The 25,891-nt window shown below is 42.0% G+C and overlaps 2 protein-coding genes and 1 long non-coding RNA gene across 3 annotated transcripts; all 3 read right to left on the reverse strand.

Moving 5' to 3' along the window:
* Nucleotides 1-556: 556 nt before the first annotated feature.
* LOC143140411 (uncharacterized) lies at nt 557-13,369 on the reverse strand. Its single transcript, XR_012990652.1, has 4 exons — nt 13,228-13,369; nt 11,758-11,978; nt 11,055-11,444; nt 557-10,886 (listed from the first exon to the last, which is right to left on the reverse strand). It is a non-coding gene; the product is annotated as an uncharacterized LOC143140411 (long non-coding RNA).
* A 1,255-nt stretch (nt 13,370-14,624) lies between these two features.
* Nucleotides 14,625-16,755, reverse strand: LOC143140410 (uncharacterized). Its single transcript, XM_076301286.1, has 4 exons — nt 16,696-16,755; nt 16,403-16,553; nt 15,515-15,802; nt 14,625-15,113 (listed from the first exon to the last, which is right to left on the reverse strand). Exons 1-4 carry the CDS (start codon nt 16,736-16,738, stop codon nt 14,795-14,797), a joined length of 801 nt encoding a protein of 266 aa, XP_076157401.1. The 5' UTR covers nt 16,739-16,755; the 3' UTR covers nt 14,625-14,794.
* Nucleotides 16,756-24,453: 7,698 nt separating this feature from the next.
* LOC143140081 (uncharacterized) lies at nt 24,454-25,670 on the reverse strand. Its single transcript, XM_076300905.1, has 3 exons — nt 25,622-25,670; nt 25,314-25,464; nt 24,454-25,033 (listed from the first exon to the last, which is right to left on the reverse strand). Exons 1-3 carry the CDS (start codon nt 25,659-25,661, stop codon nt 24,454-24,456), a joined length of 771 nt encoding a protein of 256 aa, XP_076157020.1. The 5' UTR covers nt 25,662-25,670.
* Between the last annotated feature and the right edge of the window lie 221 nt (nt 25,671-25,891).

Here is a 25,891-nt window from a genome sequence, read left to right on the forward strand (position 1 = left end):
CTCACTCCTAAAAAGAATCATTCTGTATAATCTCCTGAATATTAGTTAAACAACATACATGAATGGAATATGTAAAAATAGGAAATGTCGGAGAAAGTGAAAACAGTGGATTATCACATAGGAAGTGAGATGTGGTGGCGCTCTTGGCAACATGTTACATTTACATACTTTTGTTTTTTGCCGTTTTGGGGGGGGGGGGGGACTGGGTCACTACAGCCACCACCAACATCACAGAAAGGTCACCACACACCAATTTACGGTAGAGAGTGAGGGAGGGAATCAATCAGCCAATTATACTAGTATCTGCTATTCTTCATATCTGAAGAACTGTCAAGACATTTAAGTCTATAAAGGCTACTAAATGCCACACATTTCTTTTGGGGATGTTACCAATGTGTATGTACAATTGGTACTCTTTCTTATAGGCTATTCTGCATGATAGAACCTCAGAAGGCCATAATAGTGTGGGACTTCGGAAGTGAAAGCTGCCAGGAATCTTGTCAAATATAACAAAATACTTACTACTTTACACTTTATTTATAAAATATTTATTTAAGGAGACAGAAAGAGACGGCATGATAAAAAAAATGAATTGTATTTTGACAAACAGATCTGTAGTAGGCAAATATGTGTAACACTGTGGCTGTGTATCTGCGGGTCTGTTGAAGTCAGATCAGATAACCAAATGCAATGTTCCCATTGCACCGTCCTCTTCTACATTCATTTGCTCACTGGAGCCAACATGCTTCACATATGTGTGTATTAAAAAAGAAAAGCAGTGATTTCAGAAAATGTTAATTCTACATAACTGTATGTATACAATAAGAAAAAGGCCCTATCAATGCAGCTTGTAAGAATGAAATCTATGTTAAAAGTCAACAGGCTCCCATTCATTTCAAACTTCTCAAATGTAAATATGAACCATGATACAACCTTTATGCATCCGAAATCTGCTGCAATTGCAGTACCCTCAATGGGAGGCAATGATGGATGGATAGATTTTTTTCTGATTTCTCAAATATTTGTAAAGGCACAAAGTCTAAATAAAACATTTAAAAAGGAGACATGCTTGTGGCAGGAGTTAATACAGTGTAGACAGGTTATGAAGACACATTTGAATTCACTGATAAAACATGTAAAGTGTCTATTCATCTTATTTCTTCAACTGCTTTGTAGTTTTACAGTACAAAAATGCAATTTTACAGTTTGACTTTTCCAGTTCACCCAATGATTCCCGCGTATTGGACAACAATCAAAAACAGTATTCAAAGGAAAGGGGAAACACTATGAAGCATTATACTGGTGGGCAGTTAAATGAGACTGAAACATTTATCATCCATCATCATATTGTAAAGGACTCATTTAAAAAGACATTCTTTATCAAGACACACATCAACTTAACTATAAAGTGTGATAGGTACTGGTAAGCTACCTGAGGTATTTGGAAAACAAGTCTTTTCTAGGCACTACAATGAAATCAAAACATCAACTTAATGCAAATAATACAGTATCTAAAAGTATACAAAGGCAACCGTTTAAACGCAAACTTTTGTCAGCACCCCTTTAGCATGTTTTAGGTAATGTTTATGAAGTTGTGTGACACTGGAAAGGGATATATTGCAGTCAGCACATTCAAAACCCCTGGTGTCGTGTAGTTGTACAGTGATTGAGAAACGTTTGACTGTGTCTTTGGACATGTCATGTCTGGGAGGGAGTGTGTGTTTGACCTGGAGGCTCAGAGTTGGTTCATCCCGAGGATGACTAGTAGAAGAGCCTACCGGGATGGGGGATGAGGTTGTCCCTGACAACGATGGGGCAATGCTTTGTTGGCTGCTGGTTTGAGGTAGATTTATGTCGGCATTTGGACTGGAGTCAGGAATAGTTTGACTGGTGCTGGGAGCATTTTGGCTAGTGTCTGCAGCGTCTTGGAGGGAATCCTCATCCAGGACAATAACCTGCTGTGATGAGCTGAGGTTTGAGGCTTGGGATGAAGAATGGCCACCAGACCGTGAAAAGAAGTTATGACGTGGTAATGGTGGTGGTGGTGAGGCGTCCGGTACCACATAGAGGCTGTCAGGATGGGCATAGTGAAACAGGCTTTCGTCAGTGATCTCTGGAACAGGAGCTTGTTCTTCCACAGTTGGCACTGGAACAGAAGATGATCCCGGAACAGTGGGCTGAGGCAGTGTCCTTGAGACATCATTGGTGGTTCTTTGGCCAGTAGGAGCACCCTTTGGCCTAGCTGGAGGCTTCCCCCCCACAGCGTGGCATATCTGATGGGCATAGAGCAGCTCTCCAGAGGAGAAACTGGCATTACAGTGCCAGCACTGATGTGGAAACAGAAGAGGCTCAGACGGGATTTCAGACGTCGGGAATCTGAGGTCATTGTTGTGCATCTTCAAGTGGATCTGCAGGGCACGGTTGTTGGTGAATGACTGGTAGCACAGGAGGCAGCTGTGGGAACTGCGCCCGTTGTGAAGCAGACTGTGTTTAACCCAGTTTCTCAAACTGGAGAAGCCCTTTCCACAGACCTCGCATCTCAGTGTTCGACGGGGCCTGTGATTCTCGCACTGGTGAGTGTTGAGTCTTTCTTCGCTGAGGAATGTTTCTGGACACAGTGGACAGGCATAAGGTCTCTGCTCCGCATGTTCCCGTAAATGCTCCCTGTACAAACCCAGGAAGTGAAACTGCACTTTGCACTCTGAGCATAAGAAGGATTTGCCCTTCTTTTGATGATGTCGTTGATGCAACCACAACTTGTGCCACCTTTGAAAAACACGACCACAGAGCCCACAAGCATACTTGTTGCCAGATAAGTGTGTCTGCAAGTGGGCACGTAAAATACTATGCAACCTAAATGTCTTCCCACAGTGTTGACACTCAAAATGCTTGTGTGAAGTCCTTGTACGGGCATGAATAGAGGACACAACATAGCAGTCAAGGGATGGATGTGAGGATAAGATACTAACATCAGAAGGAGTAGGAGAAGGTGGCCGAGAGTTGCAAGGACTGGGAGGATCTGGGTCTGGAGAAGATGAGATCTGATCTGGGTTTTTACTTTGGGGAAGGTTCTCACCCAGCGGGTGTGGATGGACTGGAGATTTATGTGGGGAAATCAATGTCTGCTCATCCATATGTTCTGGGGAATCCGGCTCCTGAGAAAGCAGAGGAGCCTCTTCTGTTTCTTGGCTAATCCAAATGTCAGTCAAGGGTCCAGAGCAGGCCTTCTCCTCACCACTAGACTTGCAGCAATCCCTGCAGTGAACCCTTACGTCCGAGTCCCTGTCATAACTCTGGCCGCACATATCGCATAAATATGAGTGAGCCTTAGTGTGTGTTTGCAGATGGAGGGTGTACTGGCACCAGTGGTTAAGAAGTTTCTTGCACACGTGGCATTTGAAAAGGCTTGGTGTGTTCACCTGACCATCCACTCCCATCTGGACCAAGAAGCCCTCGATGTCGTCTTGCTTCTTTGTAGAGCAAATCCTAGAGGTCTGGTGTGCCCTCAGCGTCTGCAGATCACTGCAAGCGTAGCCACAATGAGAACAGAAGAAAGGGGTCTCTCCCGTGTGCTCAAGAGAATGAGCCTTCAGTGCCTGCAGTTTACTGAAACCTTTTCCACATACAGAACAGGCGTAAGGCTTAAGGGGCCAGTGGACTCTTTCATGGGCACTGAGGCTAGTTTGTTTACTGAAGGTCTTCCCACAGTCTTTACAAGACAGGCTCTCTCCTTTGTGAGTGCACTTATGAATGTGCAACTTTTGCTTGCTGAGGAACTCTTTGCCACATACAGGGCAGTTGAATACACCACCCGGTGAATTAGTGGTAGGTTTACAGGGGGATGCCTGGCTACTTCTCTTATTTGAGGTGATGTGATCTACATTGGAGAGGTGAACTTGAAAATGGACGATAAGTTGTTCTTTCTTGGAGAATCGTTGGCTACAGCAAGGACACTGTATGAATCCTGGTACTTTATGCACACTCTTGTGGGATTTTAATTTTGAAACTTGGGCAAATCTCTTCCCACAGTGTTTACACTGATAGGGCTGTTCACCTGTGTGAAGCCGCTGGTGAACAGTATATGCAGAAATGTGGCGAAAAGAACGTCCACAGAACCTGCACTTAATGGATGTTTTTGCCATTTTGCCAGATTGCTTCCTCTCATTCCAACCTGCTGGGAACTTGGACATTATTCTTTCCTCTCCACATTCTTCCTCAGAATACTGTGTGCATCCATCAACTTTCTGAACATCTGGTGGAGACTGGAAAAGCATATCAAGGGAGAGTGATGTCTGACAGCTGGAGTGAGCCATTACATTACTAGTCATTACAACATTTCCTCCATCAGTTTGCGGAGATTCCTCTTCAGAATCCTTTTCAAGAAGTTCTGATGCAAACAATACCTCAGCATGAGGCTCAGAGTCATGTGACTGACTGCTGTGTGCTGTGTTCTTTTTTTCTTCAACTGCAGTTACCTTTACATTTTGGACAACAGGCTGTTCATTCGCTTGGGCAACATTTGGAGTTCCTTTTCCTTTTGCCTGCCTTCTGTTGCCCCACCCCTTTGATTTTCCACGACGCCTTTTCCGTTTTACTATTAGGTGTTCTATTTCTGCGGTTTTACCCACAGGTGCACTTGAAGCTTGAGCATGAGCTTCACCATCTAGAGCTGTGCTTGGTTCTAGGTCAGGTTTACAATCTTTGTCAGAGACTAAACAGCCAGTTGTTATTTCAACAGTGTCAGAAGAAATGGCAGTCACCACTTGTTCTTCTGTAGAGACAGCTGGGATTGTTTTAGAGGGCTGACGTGTTTTCTCTGGGGTTCGAATATCTTGACTGCCTTCATTAGGAAATGAGGTGGTTTCACTAACTGCAGATGTATATTCTTCACTGCGGTAAAAAAGTGAAGCAATTTTAGAGGCTCGGCCAGATCTTCTCACTATTATTCTAGATTCTGGTGGAGTATGATTCTTCAAATCTGATGTGATCATGTGTTTTCTGTGCGTGCCAACATCAACCTTTTCTGAATCTGCATCAGATGGTTGACTTCCTGACAATTCTAACAAGGTTTTCTGTGCTCCCTTCTCCATCTCTATTTCCATTTTAGGTCTGACAAGTACCTCCATTTCCCCCTTCACTAGCTTCTCCATCATAATTTTACTTTTCTTCAAAGTATTTTCATGTTCAACAGATGTACTTTGTACTGGTTGCTGAACATTTGAAGAGGGAAGTGTTACATCAACATACTGTTTTTCAAGAGGAGGGTCATCATTTTTCACCAAAGTATTTTCATGTTCAACAGATGTACTTTGGCATTCAGAGGTGTTGAGGGCAACTGTGAGGGAAGCATCTGAATTAACTGTTGTGTCTGTGACCTCATCAGATTCCACCACTCCAGAGGTTCTAGAACTGAGTTTTCGCTTCTGTCCCTTCCTTGTTTTCCTTTGTTTTAACTTTCCAGGCATTGGGACTTGTTGCTGAACATCTGAAGAGGGGGGTGTTACGTCATCAAGCTGTTTTTCAAGAGAAGGGTCATCATCTTTCACCAAAGTATTTTCATGTTCAACAGATGTACTTTGGCATTCAGAAGTGTTGAGGGCAACTGTGAGGAAAGAATCTGAATTAACTGTTGTGTCTGTGACTTCATCAGATTCCACCACTCCAGAGGTTCTAGAACTGAGTTTTCGCTTCCGTCCCTTTCTTGTTTTCCTTCGTTTTAACCTTCCAAGCATCGGGGCTGGTTGCTGAACATTTGAAGAGGGGGGTGTTACATCATCATGCTGTTTTTCAAGAGTAGGGTCATCTTTCACTTTGCTCTCATTTAGGGATATGTCTCCCAGCATCTGAGTTTTGGCTTCCAAAACAAATGACTTAGAGGACTGCGTTTCCTCATCAGGGTTCTGTGTGGGTTGATATGATCCCTGGCCACCTGTAGGGAGTGAAGCTGAACACAACCTGCGTGAAGACCTCCTTAAGTTAGATGCATGTGTAACTGAAACTGATTGCACACATTCTTCTACCTTTACTTTTGTGACATTTTTAGAACAATCCAAGCTTTTTGCTTTAGGTTGAGATTTTGTAAGTTCAGATACTGTCTGCACAACTGCCATCAATTTAGACTTTTTCATAGGGGTCTTCTTTTTGCGGGTATGACCAGTGTTCCTTTTCACTTTGGTTAAAGACTCCACTGCATGGAGTTCAAGATCATCCTTCTCTTGGTTGGGTGGCAAAGCTGAAAGCTCCAACGAGACACCAGCATCTTCCCCTGAACCTGTTTTCACCCCTTGCCTATCACTTCTTTCTTTCTTCTTCTTCTGTGTTGAAGTGTTTAATTCGGAACCAGTTAAAATGGTTTTGAGAGTCTGAAGCTGTGTTCCAGATTCTGTCTTTGATGTGTTTGGTTTGTGCAAAATGGCATGCTCTACTTTTTCCTCTTTACATGACAAAGGGAGAGAAGATACCTTACATGAAACATCTATGTTATTAGTAGAGACACAGGCACCATCCTTATTTGATAAAATGGCTGCTTCTTGTGTGGCAGTAACATTAGCCAACTGTTGACAGAGCTTTCTCCATCTCATCTTCTTTTTCTTAAGATTGAACACTTTTCTTTTCTTCCTTTTCTTCAGAGCCCTTACAGCTGTGCTCTCAACTTCAGTCACTTTCTGAGGATCTTGTTGATCAGTGTAATCCACTGATGTATCATTGGAGTCTACAGCTAATGTATTAGTGAAGCATTTATCAGGTGAGGACTGTCCATGGAGTTCAGCATCATCTCTGTCCTGGGTGGGTGGCAAAGCTGAAAGCTCCAACGAGACACCAGCATCCTCCCCTGAACAGGTTTTCATCCCTTGCCTACCCTGTCTTTCCTTCTTCTGTGTTTTTAATTTGGAACCACTTAAAGGGGTTTTGAGAGTCTGAAGCGGTGTTCCAGATTCTGTCTTTGATGTGTTTGATTTGTGCAAAATGGCATGCTCTAGTTCTTCCTCTTGACATGACAAAGGGAGAGAAGATACCTTACATGAAACATCTATGTTATTAGTAGAGACACAGGCACCATCCTGATTATTTGATAAAAGGGCTGCTTCTTGTGTGGCAGTAACATTAGCCAACTGTTGACAGAGCTTTCTCCATCTCATCTTCTTTTTCTTAGGATTGAACACTTTTCTTTTCTTCCTTTTTTTCAGAGCCCTTACAGCTGTGCTCTCAACTTCAGTCACTTTCTGAGGATCTTGTTGATCAGTATCATGCACTGTTGTATCATTGGAATCTAAGGCTATTGTATTAGTGAAGCATTTATCAGGTGAGGACAGTCTATTAAAAGTACTTGAACAAGATGTGTCAGTATTTTCTTCATGATCAGTGTCCATGGAGATTTTTGACAAAGGATGGAGGCTGCTCTCAGACTTGACAGGAAGAACTGTTCGAAGTGACCTTCTTGTAGGAGTGACTAAGGCTTTGACCTTTTCCCTTTCCACTCGTGGCTGATGCTGTTTTTTGGAGAGTACTCCCTCAACATAATTTGTGATGCCACCATTATCCGTAGAACTAGACTCGGTTTCCTGAACTATTTCAAGAATTTTAGCCATTCTTAACAGAGTCTTTTTCTTGAACGGCCGGCCAGGTTTTCGTTTCAACATTGCCACATAATCTGTTGTTTGCATCGAGCTCTGCTGTAAACCTGCAGGATGTCCCATGTCTACTGCTGACAATGCAAATTCTGCCTGTTCTATTTTAATCTCTGTGCATTTACCATCAACTTTCTCATCAACCTTATTACCACTGCTGTTTTCTCTCAGTGTCTGTGAATCACTGTGCCCTACCACTAACTGTTCCAAAGATGATTTTGGTGTTTTTTGTTTGTTTGTTTTTTTCACAGGTTTAGTGGCGGAAAGTGGCATAGCAAGAGGTTCTGGTTTTATTTCAGGCAGTTCTGAAAAGGTTTTGGTGCTGATAAATTCATTGGGTTCCTGAGATGTTTCGCTTTTAGTTGCACCAGTTCTTGCTCTTTTTACTCTCTCAGAATTTCTTTTTGACATTTTCCCACAACTTTGTTTGGGTGTTGTCACTTCAAGTGGAACATCTTTCCTGGATGTTACTTTTATAACAGGAACATGAAACTCTTCCTCTGTAAAGTCAAAACTGCGATTTACAATTGACAACTGAACTTGTTCCTTTTTGGGCACAGTCATCTCTCCCTTCTTAACTTTTGCTGGGGTACTGGTCTTGAGGAGGGATGTTTCAGTACTCATATCCAATGAATTGTCCTGAGAAGCAGGCTGTACCTTGGGAACTCTGACTTTCTTTTTGAAGCTGCTGCCTTTTGGGGTTTGTGGAGATTTAGGTGATGACACAATACATTTGCCATGTAAGGTTGTATTCATGTTGACCTCTGGCAACTTGCCGTCTTCTTTTAAATCAGATACCCTTTTCTTATGTGACTTCATCCGTTTAAGCGAACTGTTTTCAGGTACCTGACTCGTGAGCTTTTCAGAGTCAGTGTGTAATAAAACATTTTCAGTCAAAACTGGCTGTGAAGCTCCCAGGACATTTTTTGTTTCCTTTTTGGGGTGACGGTATCGATGCGTTTTTGGTGTAGGCTCAATGTTAGACCACCGTTTGGCTGATTTTGGTTGTGTACTACAATGGTCGGATTCATTTAATGTGGCTCTGGATGAGTTGGGTACTTGATCAACACTGCAGTTATTTTGATTTTGACGTCCATTTTCTCCATCCTCTGTGGCTTTCCTCTTTCTTGCCTTCTTTTCTCTCAGTGGAGGTTGTGAAATGTAAACACTCAGATCTTCCTTGCTACACACGGCATCTTTTTCAAGTGGTAAGCCATTAGGTTCTATCTGTCCCATGTTGTTTTGTCCTTTCTCCTCAATAGCTGGCATCTTTTTAGAAGCTGTCTTAGCATTTCGCTTTGGTGCTTTTTTAAAGGGTTTCAGAGAACTTTCAGAGAGTGTTTCAGGGAGCACAGTTTCATCTGTCATAGATGGTTGGACATCAGGGTTGTTCTGTGTTCTGTTAGGGTTGTTACTTCTTTTAGGTGTTCCTTTCCTCTTGGCCTTTTCTTTCCTCTTGAAATCTTTCTGTACACTTGTTTGAGTTTCGATAGGAACTCCCTCTGAATTATCAATCATTTCAGCTTGCAACTCATTTGCATCCATGACTTCACACAGCAATTCTGATTTATTCTGCATATCAGCCACATAACCCTTCACAGTCTTTTTTCCTTTTGGAGTGGCACTTTTAGCACGGCTTTGTTTATTGTCGTTTTTGATTTTCCTTTTCATTGCAATTGTATTTTCATGATCTTTCTGTGGGGAGATGATGTGTGGGGCAGCACTGTTTGGTTGAAGACGTGTCTGAGGACCGGCCTTACTTGACTTTACAGATATCTTTTTTCGCCGTTTCTCTGTCAGTTCTACTCTTGCGGGCATCAGGGGAGTGTGCCTCAATTCCATATTTTCACTGATGTTGCCATCCCGCTTTTTAGAGCTTTTCTTAGCGCTGCTACGTGTACTAGCTTTGACGACAGCTTTTGACGATAGCTTTGATGACTGTTTTATGGCAGAAACATCACCTACTATTGGCAGGTTTACTGGTTTATGTGGTGATGTAACACTGTTGCTTTGGCTACTGGTGGACCACTTCTCTGTACTCATATCTATTTTTTTCTTTCGTGTTTTTCTGATGCTCTTTAGGCGGTAAGATGCTGACTGATGAGTCTTCCGGGCCAGCACAGTTTCTGGTACCGACTTGGGATCTTGGGGAACACTAAAAACGGACGTCCCTTGAGTTCTTTGCAGTTTGCGCAATGCTTTCTTGTGTGATTTTCCTTTGCATTGTGTAGCCTGTACACATTTTTTGGGACGTTCCATACAATCTTCATATTGGTTGGAATTTCCTGATAGAGCTATCAAAGACATCAGTGAAGGAGCTTTTGGGACTTGAATGGGCCTTTTAGGTAATGGAGATATACTAAGGCTGTGAATATATTCTTTCACTTCACTTGGAATAGAACTAGTACATGGAAGGCTTTTATCATTTGGGGAGTTGAGGGGGGCATTCGGTCTTTGCATGTCACTCTTTACCAAATGCTTTAGAGGAACATCAGCAGCCTCGTTTACGTGCGGATCTTTAGCGTCTTTCTCACATTCTTTAACTAGTTCTAGAAGTTTTGACATCTTTAACAGGGTCTTTTTCTTAAATGGCCGACCTGCTTTCCGTTTTTGTTTTTTCAGTATTCTAGTGAGCCCCATACCTAATTGTGTACTACCTCCATCCTTCACGTTGTCAATTTCGGCCAAAGCCGGGTGCTGTATGACCTCTGAGGTGTTAATATTAGTGGCGTCCTGATCAGATATATCAAGACTTAGTTCCTCTAATGTTCCTCTGTGCTGATCAGCCATGATCGCCCTCTTTTCGTCACATTCATTAGAAGGTGATTCAAGAGGCGAAGATATTCCTATTTCTTTTGCTAATGGCTCACTGGAGTTTTTACACACTGGGTTTGCCTCACACTGCTGTGAGGCAATGGATTCTGATGGAATTGTGGTTCCACCTTTATGACAGCTGTCCAATGAGAACTCCGAGGTGGAGGCAAAAACAGTAACAGCTGACTCACCTCGTTCCCTTGAGGTCGTGGAACCACTATGCCCAGATTCTACTGTGCTCTCACATTGTCTCTCTCTATGAAACATGGAAGCCTTAGACTCTGGCAACATCACAGGATCTAAATAATTGTGTTTTTGTCCTGAAGAGCATGAGTGTGGTGCATGAGGTTCTTCCAGTGACAAATGACCACTCGGAGTTGTTTCAAGTGATTCGATGTTTGATGACGGTCCACTGGCCAAGCTGCTGATTACTGGTTCCTTTCCCTACAGAACAGAGGTACACAATTAGCAACTGTTTCATTTCTTCCACTTGTCTCACTTTTAGGTCGCTTTGGGTAAAACTGTCACAATAAATGTAAATAGAATGTAAATGTCTATTTTCAGATTCTAACAGAGCACAACACTGTCATAACCCATTTATAAGAGACCTACCTCGAGTTCAGAGCCTAGATGACAACTGTCCTTGGGTGGGTCCTCCTTGTGTCTTTCAGCAGCGACTGTCTGTTCAATAAAGGACAGGTTTCTGCTTTTCTTCTTGTCCTCTTCCTCTATCTTTCTTCCTTCATCCAAAGAACAAGCCATAGTCTTTTCTTCCATCATCTGGTAAATGGCTGATGGATATAATGCCGATGGGTATGATACTGATGGATATGGCGCAACTGGGTACTCAGTGCTTCCTGAAGCAACTTCAGGTAAGACCACTTGCTGCTGCTGACCCCAAAATACACCGTCTTGATGAAATGGGAAACTGAAAGCTGCTGGTGTTCCATGCACAGCAACAGATGATTCATGGGACAAATAACTGCTGTCCCACACCGTCCCCTAAACCACAAAAACAGTAAAAACAACAACAGTAAATTGTTAATCAAGGTTATAAATCATAACAATTATTAACAGTTTAATGTGCAGAGCTTGATTTCCATGCCCAGAATTTTCTGATGTGACAGCCAACACAAGCTTTGGTGTGCATTTAGACAGCTCTGAGTACAGAATGAACAGTGAATGAACTCAATGAACAGTGAATGAACTCAATGAACAGATCACTGGAAAAAAAGCTACATTTAAGAATGGCATCTCCTAGGCTACTGCCTATGAAAATAAATAAAATGATAAATTAGTATTATTGTTGTCAGACCTTTGGCTGGATGGCATTGTAATGGTATGCTGTTGAGTGCGAGATATCGGCATAAACAGCAGGACTTTCATCATCAGAGATGTCTGACCACTCTTCTCTTCTATGAAGGTCCTTTTTCAAGTCGTCCTCCCCCAGGACTGTAAAACCGGAATCCCACCTTTGACCTCCATCACTGCTCCAGGTCCCTCCTTCATCAGACATGGTTCCTTTACACCTGTAACCTGTAAACCAAGAAATTATACAGGTTTGAACTATTTGACAGCTTTTACAATTAAATCAGAAGTAGAAAGATATGTTTAATGAGTAGTGAAGTGTGAATTAAAATATGGATATGTTCACAAATAAGCTATTATACAAAAATGTCATGCATTTTTATAACAAAACTAGTTTGTCACGATTGTGACTACTTAATAATTTATTGTTATTGAACATACCTAGGAAACTGCTGAATTTATAAATGTAACATGTAACCTTTGCATAGATCAGTGTTTCTCAAAGTGTGGTCTGGGGACCACTGGTGGTCTGCAAGCTATCCCAAGTGGTCCGCGAGCAGACGTGGTAAAATATAATATAGATGAGTCGTTTGCAATATTGAACCAACTTGTATGTAAATCCAAACAGTTCTGCAACACTGCCTATGTAAGCGTTTTAATCATATGAATCCTCATGATACAATAAGCAAGGTGCAAAGACAATAACCAAGATGGTTCAGTGAGTAGGCATATTGTGTAACATACTGTTGAAGTAGGTCTGCTTTTTTTTTTTTGGTAGGTGGTCAGTGATTTTTTTAAATTGGTTAAGTGGGCCTTGGTATGAAAACGTTTGAGAAACACTGGCATAGATTAATAAACAATCAGTGATTACTATGGCTCATTCCCTCTAAGTACATTGAAGCATTAAGCTACAGGGAGCAGGGTGGAGTACTAGTAGGCTACTTTTCACGGCTATATGCGACAGGTTCGATGGAAAGTAGCTTGAATTTGACTCGTTTAGAATCTTACTCTTGCTTTGAGCATCACACTTGCTGCTGTACTGCAACAATGTCCGTTATCTTTGCAACAAAGTTGCGCGAATGACAAATATATATATATTGCCACACGCTGTTAGGGTGTTTCTTGAGAGGTTCGTGAGGTCCGTAGCCTAGACAAGTCATTTTAAGCCTTCATTTAGCCGTTCCCAGATCAGTTGTAGGCTAATGAACTCTAGTTTCGTCCCCACGGGGTCGCCCACCACCACCCAAATTATCATTAGACAAATGTGTTTGATCATCTTAAAATGCAGCTGCTGTTTAGCGGAAGTGTTGGTGCACCATGTATGAAATTGCATCCAACTTAAAGCTTTATAGTATGCAACCAAATTGCCCCCTTGAACGTTTCTGGTGAAACCCTTTAGAAACTTGCCAGCTTCCAAGCTAAAGCACTCTGCAGGTCGCCCCCTTGCTTGCTTGCTCAACTCGTGTAGGCTACTCACCATGCGAGACGGGATGGACGGCTCATGAGAGTCACATACTAACCTCCCAGGATGAGAGCTCTCATATACAGATTAAGCAGAGCTTGCCTGTCTGTTTGCAACTGTGAATGACAAACAGCGCGTGTGATTATAAATGTATCTACTAACACAACTCGTTCGAAGACACATCCGAACACAACATCCGGAAGACCCGGAAATGAGGTATTTTTACGCAGTAGGCTGGTGCTGGGGGGGGGGGCTGCAATTGATATATTTTGGTGTCTAATAACAGTTTGTTGCCTTATTAAATGGTTTTGAGTATGTCATCCTAGTCACATTCAAGCTGTAACTGTAGCCTATATTGTGTTTTTGTAAGGCTTACACATTCCATTTAAAACAACAACACTCCCCCCACCACACACACACACACACACGTATGCCTACGTTATATATTATTAGCCAATATATGTAAGGGATAATGCCCGACGAGGTGTCCATTATCAGAAATAAATGGACGACGCGGAGGCGTGAACTGTCCGACGCGAAGCGGACCTCGAAGCGGAGGACGGTTGCTTCCGCGAAGAACCCCCCCCCCCCCCCCCCAATACACAGCACATTGTCTCATGAGGAAGCTTCTCCAACACACATATTGCACACTGCCTTCTCCCCACAGGCTACACAGCACACTATCCCATCTCCCCTGTCATCCCCCCAACACACACACCAAGACCCCTGGCAGTTGGGTTAGCCCCTTGAGCCGTGGATCTGCCCAAGGTTTCTTCCTTGGTAAGGGAGTTTTTCCTTGCCCCTGTTGCTCTTGGGTGCTCCTAGTTGGTGCCCCCCCCCCCAATCCCAATCCTCCCCCACCTTTCTTATGCAGCCCTTGCCACTTAATCTACTAAACCCCTCTTCTACTGCACTTTTTACCCCCCCCCCCCCCCCATAAATGCACAAATAGGCTGACACCAGACATAATTTCACTGCATTTCTTACTTCCAGTAACTATATGCATGTGACAATAAACTTCCTTGTATCCTTGTATCCTGTTAGTCCTAAAGTAAAACTTAAAGTAAAAACAAAAAGTAGGCTACTTGAAGACTGACTGAATTTATAATTAAGACTGCTCATGTAGGCCAATTATTCTGTGACAAGGCAGGTGGCCTATAGCCTACCTGCAGTTTAATTCAATAAACCTCTGAAAAGCCAAATCTGGACAATTTAACAGTCAAGAGAAGAAACTGGTTTAGTTTATCCATAATTTATTTTATTTTGAAAATAACTTTGACACTTATAACTTTCAGTGCTCTGGCTAAGATAGTCCTCATACACAGACAGTAGGCTACATATAAATTCACAGGGCCATGATAAACAACCAACAGGAAAAGCATATAGCCTACAGTATTATAATACTATTTCAGAGAGGTTGTCACAGTGTTGGGCTTATACATTTTTATTTATGACCATTTGGATGTGAAATAACAAGCCTCATAACAATTTCACTGTGTGGAAAGTGCTTTTTAATGAAGAAGAATCACACACAGTCAGCCAATCAAGTAGGACAATCAAGGGAGTCAAGTGTCCTCTCCGTCTACATGAAGGATTTCAGGTTGACCTGAATCTCGGTGGCAAATGGCTGGAACCATGTGCTCAGCTCGCCCCACTTGGCCTCTAGGGTGGAGCGCAGGTTCTCGGAGGTCTTCTCCAGCTGCTGCTTGAGGTCGATGGCTACGACCTCCAGCTTCTCTCTCAAATCCTCAGCCTGGGTCTTCACCATCTGGCCGATAGATTCGGCCTTCTGCTGTCCACGCTGGAGAAGGTCGTTCAGGTAGGGCTCCAGGCGCTCACGCATAGATTCAACATGCTCGTTGGTGCGAGACTGCAGCTCACCAAAATAGGTGTCCATTTTGCTTTAATGAAAAAAAAAAAAAAGTAAGCGTAAGCCGTTAATAATAGGCTAAGGATTAATAAATAAATAGTAATAATAAATTGTAAGCATTAGGCGTTTTAGTTGTCTGATTTAGTGATTTCAGAAATAAACATTGCTTTAGTGTGGCTAAAAGTACATAACATAAGGCTTGTGCGCTTTGAAAGGAAGAAAGAAAGAAAGACAGACAGACAAAAATAAAGAAGAGAAAATGTTACTAATTGAATGGGATATTAAATGGCAAATTCCTTCCCATAAAAACATAAAACACCGGTAGGTTCAAAAGTGTTAAAGTCCAACGGAGGGGAAACTCCGAGATCTCCCATTTTATGTGATGAATTCCGCACTGCAGTACAAAGCCAAGGACACCAGAGAAAAGCTTACTTGCGGATCTCCTCTGTGTCTTTGCCCAAGCGTTTCTTCAGCTTGCGGAGGTAGATCCTCATCCGGCTGGCCACCTCGTCGGCGTTCTGCTCTGCCATGCTCTGCAGCTCCTCAGTGTACTCTGCTGCCCTGCCTTTGGCCTCGTTCAGGTGGTCGCGCAGTTTGTTGCCCAGCAGTGTCATGTCTTGACCCAGCTTTTCAGCCGCATCCTGGGCAAAGGGCCCCAGCTTGTTTTGGAGGTCATCTCGGTACATATTCAGGTCTCCCATGACGTCCTTGATGATTTTGCTGGACACAAGAACACACACACACACACCACATTCACATTTACAACTTCATTAAGATGAGTCTTTGACAGCATAACAAATACATAACAAACTTTTGTAATACGGAAAAGAGAGAGGACTGTTTCCTATAGTAACTCATATAAGGAGAGATAGTTCGTCATGCCCCACAACAGGTAGACGGTGGTAGTGTCGTGGCTGAGGAGCTGCGCTAGTCTACAGTAGCCAGAAAGGCTGTGGGTTCATTTTCCAACTGCCACTGTTGTGCCCATGAGCAAGGCACTTAACCCCGAGTTGCTCTGGGGAGAGTGGCCCTTGTGGGAGCCTGCCTATGTTCCCTAACCCTAACCCTGACCCTAACCTAGAAATGTGCGAACATAGGGCTGACCCCGCCCTTGTAATAATTGATATGTAAGTCGCTATGGATACAAGTGTCAGTCAAATGAATAAGGAAATAAAAAATAAGTAAGTAATAACAACAACAAATTGCATTTATATAGAATTGCTTATATAGAATTGCTTTACAGTATGTTTTAGTTTACAGTAAAGGCAGAACCTCGCTAACCACCACCAATGATGAACCAATAAGAGAGATCAAACTCACTCCATGTCGTCGCTGAGCTGAGAGCTCTCGATGGTCTTCTTCAACTCCTCGGCTCTAGTATTGATGTCCGCCACATACTCCCAGAAGCGGTCGACAGCCAGCTCCCATGGCTCCTTTGGCTGGTCCTGTACCAAGTACCAGCCATTGCAGCCTGCAAGGGAACACATTCAGCTCAGCATCACAGGAAACTAACTGCTATGTGGATTTGTGAAACACCTCTAGATGTGAGAAGGTTAAAAGATAGGTAGAAAAGGTAGTAAGCTACTTCTGTCATGCTAGGAATTTGAACTTACCGGAGAGGACTGTTAGAGCAACAATCACTGCTACAACCTTCATGGTGATCTACAGAGAGAGAGAGAGAGAGAGAGCTTACAATTTCATGAAATACTACATATTTCCGTAATATCACAAATTGTAATATTATTTAATTAGAATAGTAGAAATTCAAACAGGTTAACTGCGTGGAGATGTACCTGCTTTGGTGTCTTTGGCCGTGAGGTGCGCAGAGTGAGTCAAGGCGTGAGGTATTTATAGCTAGTGAAACTCACATATATGTCCCAATAACACTCTATGGAATGACGACCTCTGTCCGAAGGTCCTCATAAAAGAAGCCCATTTGTTTTCTTTATTGCAGCGTAATCATTCCATTGGATTCCACGTTGTATCATATTGGTGCCAAAAGGACATGGTGCCAATCAGAGGTTGACTTGGAAGACTTTGTGTTGGTTTATTAGATTAAAGTGGAATACACTTCTAGCCTGGGTTGACCCAGACGAAACTGTTCAGAAAATTTGAATTTGCTCTGCAGATAAGTAAGTATAAGTATAAATATACTCTTTTAATCCCGTGAGGGAAATTTGGTCTCTGCATTTATTCCAATCGTGAATTAGTGAAACACACTCAGCACACAGTGAGGTGAAGCACACACTAATCCCGGCGCAGTGAGCTGCCTGCAACAACAGCGGCGCTCGGGGAGCAGTGAGGGGTTAGGTGCCTTGCTCAAGGGCACTTCAGCCGTGCCTACTGGTCGGGTGTCGAAGTGGCAACCCTCCGGTTACAAGTCTGAAGCACTAACCAGTAGGCCATGGCTGACCCCTGTAGGCCACGGCTGCAGATCCATCTGGACAGAAGCCCAGTGATGCCCATTTCCGAAACTTGCTGTTCTACTACTTCCACAGGCATGACCAGCAGATAAATGAAACTTTACATTTGTGGCTTAAATTTTTCCCAAATTGCTTCGGAAGTGCAGCAAACATATCTTTCTTGTAAACCAAGGTTTTTAATGCAGTTATTTACTCAATACCAGAGAAAATACAAATAGATAGATAGATACTTTATTGATCCCCAAGGGGAAATTCAAGACAAATTCTTGTGTTTTGATTCGGATAAGGACCTCAATGGGGTCTTTTCCAGACCAACCTGCAATGCAAAGTCAAATTTGCGGTTCGTCTTGGTCCACCCAGGCTAATACATTTCTATCACATGAGCTGACGAGCATAACACATCCACAATTTATCAGTGTTTGATATAGGAAATGTCATGAGGGTATATGCTTATTTGGGTTAAAGACCGATATCACAGGCTACAATGGAAACACTGTTAAAAAATGTACAGTACTCTCCATATCTGGTGCCTTTTCTCCTTCAAAATACCCCCTATTAAATGTCAGTAAATGTATTTCATTTATAAAACTCTTTGTCACTAACACTCTTTATAGGCATAGTAGCAGCGCACCAGGAAGTTCAGAAGGACAAGGTTATGGCTCTTTGGTATTAATGTGCAAGAGCACTTTGACCTAGTACAATGAGTTTGGTCTGGTAGTCTTATCATGTGTCCGTAATTTTTTATTGATTGTTGATGTTTTCGTAGCATGAACTAGTTCCCCTCTTGTAATGTAGGCATTATTATTATCACCATCATCATCACCACCATCGCTGCCTGTGTGTGTGTGTGGCCATCACATCATTTTTGTGTGTGTGTGTGTGCATGCGTGCGCATGTGTGTCTGTGTGTGTGTGTGTGTGTGTCTGTGTGTGTGTGTGTGTGTGTGTGTGTGTGTGAAAGCCATGGGAGTTGCATCTTACGTAAATCTTGACTCCACCAGTATACCTGGTTATAACTAGACAATACAAAATAGATAACTACTTCCATCATAATATATAATTTACTTGTAAGAAAACGTGTAAGGTATTCCATCATTCTGTTTTAGCGTGTACTATTCTTCCACTGAATTTGCATTTGTATTAAAACAATTTTCAGCTGCTTACACACTAAACCTTTGCTTGTCACACAATTTTCTAAACATGTATTTCAAACGCCATAACCCCACACCAAATCTGTAAAACCATACAGTAATTCTCAGTGACTCAGTTTTAAATTTCCTGAAACACATCTTGCAAAACAATTCTCTACCTACAGTACAGTAACACACACAAAAATCTAACAGTAACTTGATTTCATTTTTCAAACACAACAAATCAAAATGCCATTTGCCACTTATTCACACTCATTACTTTACTGAACACCATCCAATCATTCCTTAGTCCTATGAATACTGTAGATATAGACCCTTTTAATCTGTTCCTAGAGGATTTCCAGTTGAAATGTTCAGAACCAATGCAGATACTGAAATAAAAATGATATTGGTCTATAGGCCTCTACATACAAGACCCCCCCCCCCAACACACACATACACACACACACACAGTAATACATTTTATTTGGAAAATAATTTACTTTCTTTTGAAATACAGTAATTTCTGTCTTTGGCAAAATCAGCTTTTTCAGCAGTCCATGTACATCTGGTGGTCATGGTTGTATTTTGCTTCATTTTTTTTCTCTTGTTGGCTGTAAAATACTGTATTCACAACAGCACACAAAATACTTAATTCACAACAGCAAATTATTTGGGAAAAATCACTGTTTTTGTTTTCTATATTGCTTACATATATACTGTGTATTTCAACTTCTCTCTGTAGATGACTTTCACTCTTAAGGAAATATACAAAAGCCCATGAAAGACAGAGGAGCTTTAGATTTTGAGTAACAGTGTACATGATGTATCCAAAATGTCATATTATGACACAAGTGTTTATAATGTGAGGCAAATGTTTGCTTTAGGGATGTGTTTATGACATTTTGAATGTTGTGTGTAATTTTGCTGGAGATTTGAGGCATTTGCCATTTTGGGTTTTGTGTGTAGTGTTTTGAAAAATAGACACAGAGTTTTGAAAATGTGTGTAAACAGTTCAAAACTGTAATTTATTGTGTACCCATTGTATGACATGATGTTAAAACAGTTGACACAGACTACTTTTCAACACTAGAGGACGCCCCACAAACCTACAGTTTATCAACTGAAATTACAAGGCCAAATGCATCACATGTTGAAGCTAATTTTGTTCATAAGCACCGAACCATTGAACCATTGCACATAACCATTGAACTTCACAAATTAGTATAAAGACCGTTTGAATGACCTTTTATTCTTGCCATTTATATGACCTGACTGACTTGGACCTCTGCCCCCCTTTTACAGAAGTCTGAATTAACTACTTTTGTTGAGAGACTGCCAGAAGGAAATGAATTGGTTCTTCAGGTTCTCTCCCAGCTCTGTTCCAAAGCTAACAAAGGTCTGCTGGAGGGTCTGTCCTGCCTCGGTCATCTGGCTTTTGAGCTTCTCCACCACAGGCACGGTGCTCTCCTTCAGGCCCTGCAGGTAGCGGTCCATCGTACGCTTCATGACGTCGGCCTCAGCCTCCAGCTGGGCCTGCAGCTCGGCGACACTCTTCTCCAGTCCGCCCCTCATCTCCTCGGCCGTCTCGAGCAGCGTGCTCCTCACCGTCCCCGACTGGAGCGTCTCCCGGTGGGGTCTGGTGTCCCTCCTTATCTCCTCCATCTGCCGCTCCATCTCCAGCCTGATCTCCTCAGCGTACGGCCCCAGATGGGTCTTCATGGCGTCCAGGTCCTTCTCCACACGGGCCCTCAGCTGCTCGGCCTCCTGGGACAGCTTGGCCAGCAAGTCCTGAGTCAGAGGAGTCACCTGGCTGTGCAGAGTCTCAATGTATTGATTGATTGCGCCAGCGGTATGAGACACCTTTGTGCTGGAGAGGGAGATGGAGAGAGAAAAAGAGAGAAATGAACAAATCAATCTGTACCTCAGTGCCATGTTGTGATCAGAGTGTAAAATAAGTGTTCAAAAGGGTATCAAAATTGATAGTTCTGGTCCTTGATTATGATTGGCTGAATCACATTCGATGCTGTTGTAACATATTGCGCTACCATAACTTGATACAAAAATTAAAGTAGCTGCATCTCGACGTTGCTTGGCAACCATTCAGATAGAGGAAATATATTTATTGGCAGAAGAATGATTATCTATGAATAGATTGTTACATTTCTCATACTGTGCCTTTATTTTATGAAATCTTGCCAGATATACTGTATGTAGTAACCATTTTAGAAAAGCAATAAGCCACTCGAGTCTGTAGGTTACACTGATTTTAGAACAGCTAAGAGGCGTTTTAGGCGAGTCGTGCCAAACAACGCCCTTAGCTGTTCCAAAATCATTGTAACCTACGACCTCTCGGGGCTTATTGCTTTTCTAAAACATCCAAGCTACTACTGGATAACCTGAACTCATCTTTTGTTTGTGGAATTAACAGATAGCTGTACATTGTAGACTGTAGATTGGCCAACAATTGATTAAAGCATTACTGAATTACTCATCTATGTCATTCAGTTTTTGAACAGCACAAATTCAACAGGGAGTAGGCCTACATCTTTGGGCACTTATTGGCTTCTATTTTGACTACCTTCAAAGAAGTTTATGGATATCTAATACCTTTAATTTGCTTACTTTATTACCTGCCATTACTACCCTACGTAAATAAAAAATTGTATGTAAGAGATTCCAAGAGCCATTTCATAGAAAGCTGGTCAGTGTCATTTGGACTTACTTGATCTCTTGTCCAAGGTCTATTTTTCCAAGATTCTCGAGAGTCGATTCATGGATATTCACTGACTTTCTGATGTAATCCAAGAAATTGTCTTTTCTGAGCTCAGGTTGGATCTTGAGAGGTTTCCTGTTCAGTGCGTCGCTTTCGCAGTGGCACCCTGAGAAGGTCAAAGAGCCGACACATTTAGTGAAACGCTTGGAAGAGAATGATCATGTATATGCAGTGGTAGGGAAGAGAGATGAAGACCGTTGTAGAGACATAAGTGTTTTCAACAGAGCTGTTGAGTTGAGTGCAGGATATAATACTAAAAACTCTAAAAAAAACTAAAAACTCAGTTTTGTGCTTACGCCGTAGGCTGCTATTCCAGATAATAACACAACCAGTTACTTTAGGAACATTTACTTTTGATGGTTGGTGGAGATGTAGCCTACAATGCAAACATTGGGAATATCAACATAATACACAGGAACATGTGAAAGGATTGTTTCAATGTACGACTCTGAATCCCTAGCCTAGAAATCTAGACGCGCCCCTAGCAAATTACATTTGCTGCCAGGGCTAGTCTAGCAACTCTCCGTTGGCTTGTAAGCTCCAGAAATCGAAACTTAATCAGGACATTGAAATCGTGTATAGAGTCGTTTGGTGGGCTTAACATAATGATTGATGGCAGAGTTGCAACGGTTTGGCTTGAATTCCCTGCTACTTGAAAACAAATATCCTATTGTGTCCTATTGCGTGCAGAGGGAATTTGAAAGACAACTGATTATCCCGCCCCTCGGACTGAGCACTGCGAACGGTGAGTGCCCAGACCCTACATTTTAATGTGGGTCTGGCTCGCCAGGCTACTGAATCCCATCATCACAACGGTTTTCATTTCCCTATTCTAGCCCAATGAAGTTGGTGAATTTCACATTTACATTTATATTTTTAGCAAACAATGATGCAATTCTTACCCACAAACAGGGTTAAGGCCAGAAGAGCCAACTGTTTCATAGCTTCAGTCTGCAAAAAGGGATTAATAGTTAAGCAAACAGGACAATAAAACACATTTTGCACAAATACCCAAAATGTGCATTTGATACACTTACTCAGTGTGATGTCCAAGAAGAGTCTCTGAAAAGTGCAACAAGGGAGGTTCTCTTTATAAGGAGCTTTTGTGGCAAACAAAGTCCAGAAGTCTCCTTGGAAGATAGGAAAGCTGCTCAGCTAGCTATACTACTACATCTGGTCAAATGTTCACTTTTGCGTAAGAGCATTTATGATCAAGTCAGTGTGGAATGGGTGAGTGATATTGATCAGAGGAACACATTTATTGTAACACCTTAAGAGTCTAAGACCTAATACACCAGAGCACTCCAAGGTGATGAGTATTGCATTCAGGGTATTCTTTCACGCTCACTCACTCACTTGGGGGTTACACATTTATGTGTGGGTCTGAGGGTCTAGAGCTAAAGGTCTCTATTTCAATAAACAACGATTTGGTTAATTTTCAGTACTGTATGCATGTAGGTACTGCTAACCTAAAATTCATTGACAACATTGTTGATGATCAATGGGAATAGTATTTTTTTAAAGGGGTCAAATGTTTTTTTTTTTTAATGTTAATTAACTAAACTGACATTGGGTCCGCTAATTAATATGTTTGTGTGGGAACTCGAATTTTAAACATAAAAAAGCAAAAAAGTCTACTGTACTGTTAAATACTGCATTTGGTACATCTGGTACACATCTGTATTGAACTTAATGTCCTGTACCTAAACAATTCATTACGAATACGTGTACCTTTACACCCCTACAAGGCAACCTTTCATTACGAATACGTGTACCTTTACACCCCTACAAGGCAACCTTTCATTACGAATACGTTTACCTTTACACCCCTACAAGGCAACCTTTCGAACAGATGTTTCTTCTGAAGAACTTCAGTTGTAATCAACAGGAGGCAAATTATCATGATCGTCCAATCAGAACACAGTGAGCAGGCTATGCGGTTGCCCAGCAGCATTGCTCAAAAAGTTTCCCCATGTAATTGGCTGTTTTTGGAGAAGATTTGGATGTTTGACAGTGGACTTACATTTAGGTGCACAGACCTTTCTAGGGCCCTTTTAGTTGTGAAATGTACATCTGCCCGTGTTTGCTGGGTGGTTCTCTGTTTGTATTATTGATATTTCTGTTGATCATTGCTTCGTCTATACTACTGAGTCAGCAAATTCCTGCGAGCAGAATTCCAACTGCCTGTGTTCACATTCTACTGCAAAGCATCATACATATATACTATAGGTATCAATAAACATGAACATGTAGATAGATATATAGATAGATAGATACTTTATTGATCCCCAGGGGAAATTCAAGTGTCACTAAAACATTGAAGGTTACCTCATAGTAAAAGTAAGGAACACATAAGCCATAACAAATGTATAGCCATTCATTCTAGTCTTTGCAGAATAGTGGTCATTTCAAGTGGCCCTTACAGTAAAAAGGCAATGACTTTAAAGACATGTGAGAGTCACAGGCAGTAATGCAGTGGGGAACTGCAACAACTACAAAAAACAAACAAAAAACTTGTAACTTATTTTGAAGTAGATAGGTGGAAAAAATAAATGAAGGGGGGGGGGTCTTACTCCATCAGATTTCTGTTTCCCCAACACCAATATCTAGTTACATCTTGCACATCTAATATAAGCAGTGCCTGGAGCTTATTCCTAGTTAGTTCAGGACTTGATTTAAGATATTGCTATTAAATGATAAGCCATGATTTTGTGACGTTAACAACTTTTGACTGCAATGTTTCACCACAGTCAGATTGCAGGGGATAGCATAACACCTTGTGTTGTCTGATGTGATGTGAGATAATAAATTAGTTTGATCAATGTTTCTTATGAGAAAACAACATGAATATTAAATACAGTTTATTTACTTTAGCTCATGTTATGAAGAAATATGAACAATAAATACTCTGAATAAGTACCTTTTATCACAGATGAATAAGGCATATAAATATTTTGCACACTTTTTTGCCATATACATTCATTCAATAATATGTCTTGTCTTTTCTTATCCACTGACAGTGGTCAGTTCTGGGAGACTGTTCCTACTGGCGGTTCTTGGTGAAGGATTCCCACAGAGTGCTGAGCTGGCTCTTCAGGTCCTGCGCTAAGGGATCCAGCTTCCCCTTCAGCTCCTCTGCGTAGGGAGCCACATTCTGCTGGAGCTCCTGGCTCTTCTGAACCAGCTGCATTTGGATGCTGTGGGCCAGGGGAGCGACGCTCTTCTGGAAGTCCTGCAGGTGCTGGTCCACCCTTTTCTTCAGCTCATCAGTACGGGGGCCCAGCTGGGACTGCAACTCAGCCAGGCTCTTCTCCAGGCTCCCCCTCAGCTCCTCAGTCTTCTGCTGCAGGGTGGCCTTCAGGGCCTCAGAGTCCAGGGCCTCAGCGTAGGGGGTCACATCCCTCTTCAGGTCCTCCACCTGCTGATGGAGGTCCAGTCTCAGCTCCTCAGTGTAGGGCTCCAGATGGGTCTTCATGGCGCTCAGGTCCTTCTCCACACGGGCCCTCAGCTGCTCGGCCTCATGGGATAGCTTGGCCAGCAGGTCCTGAGTCAGAGGTGTCACCTGACCGCCAACAGCTGTAGTGTACTGGTCAACAGCACCAGCACTTTCAGCAATTCTGGCACTGCAGAGAGAGAGGAGAATATTTCAATGTATGTTGCAAGAAGAAGATAAAATAAAAAATTAAATGATCTAGATCACACAGCATTTAAAACATACTGTAAATAAGGTATTGTATTTAAAGTGTAATAATAATAACGCCAATAATTAACATTGCTTTGGACGAAAGCGTCTGTCAATTACCATAACCAAAACCATAATCGTGAAGTAGATGTTAATGATAACTGCAGAACTCTGAGATCAGATGCAAAATGTCATATTCCACCTTTAATTTGATCTCTCACCTGAATTCCTGGCCTAGTTCAGACTGCCGGATCTTCTGCAAGACTTCCTCAGTGGTGAATGTCATCTTGAGAACATACTCCCAGAATGCATCTTTTACCTTGTCCATGGTGGGCAGTGGCTGGTCTTGCTGCATGAGGTTGGCATGGCAACCTAAAGGAGAATGTAGCAGTTATGAGTGAAGTGGTTTAAAAAGTAACAATTTGGAGAAAGATTTCACGGGTTAACAGGTTTAGATGTAAAAAGACTGTCATGTCTTTAAAGAATCTACCCAAATGTGTTTTTTACTTTAATGATTTCCCCCCCTTACCTGTGAAAACAGCAAGTGCAAGAACCAGAAAGACCTTCATGACTCTTGTTTCACGTCTAACAACAACAAAAAAACAAGAAACATCTATTCATTAATTATCTAATATGTATACCACAATTGATTAGAATAAGGACATTAAATAGAAAAGGAAAGTGCATGTAGATCATCTATACTATACCTTGTCAGTCTGCTTGATTTTTGCCTCTGTTGGAATTTATGAGCGTCTGTCTGGACTGAAATTCAGGGTTGTGTATATATATGATAAGCTGA

Source organism: Alosa pseudoharengus, unplaced genomic scaffold (assembly GCF_046254945.1).
Source record: "Alosa pseudoharengus isolate Yale_2024_CS ecotype anadromous, Long Island Sound unplaced genomic scaffold, YU_APseudo_1.1 YU_APseudo_1.1_scf_23, whole genome shotgun sequence".
Lineage (NCBI taxonomy): Eukaryota > Metazoa > Chordata > Actinopteri > Clupeiformes > Clupeidae > Alosa > Alosa pseudoharengus.

What these genes read in the sequence shown, in the direction of transcription:
- LOC143140081 (XM_076300905.1), bottom strand. Translation starts at nt 25,661, where the DNA reads ATGAAGGTCTTTCTGGTTCTTGCACTTGCTGTTTTCACAG. An exon ending in TGCACTTGCTGTTTTCACAG is followed by an intron (nt 25,465 to 25,621) that starts GTAAGGGGGGGA and finishes ATTCTCCTTTAG; the next exon opens with GTTGCCATGCCAACCTCATG. An exon ending in GAACTAGGCCAGGAATTCAG is followed by an intron (nt 25,034 to 25,313) that starts GTGAGAGATCAA and finishes CTCTCTCTGCAG; the next exon opens with TGCCAGAATTGCTGAAAGTG.
- LOC143140410 (XM_076301286.1), bottom strand. Translation starts at nt 16,738, where the DNA reads ATGAAGGTTGTAGCAGTGATTGTTGCTCTAACAGTCCTCTCCG. An exon ending in TGCTCTAACAGTCCTCTCCG is followed by an intron (nt 16,554 to 16,695) that starts GTAAGTTCAAAT and finishes GTTCCCTTGCAG; the next exon opens with GCTGCAATGGCTGGTACTTG. An exon ending in GACACAGAGGAGATCCGCAA is followed by an intron (nt 15,114 to 15,514) that starts GTAAGCTTTTCT and finishes TTTTCATTAAAG; the next exon opens with CAAAATGGACACCTATTTTG.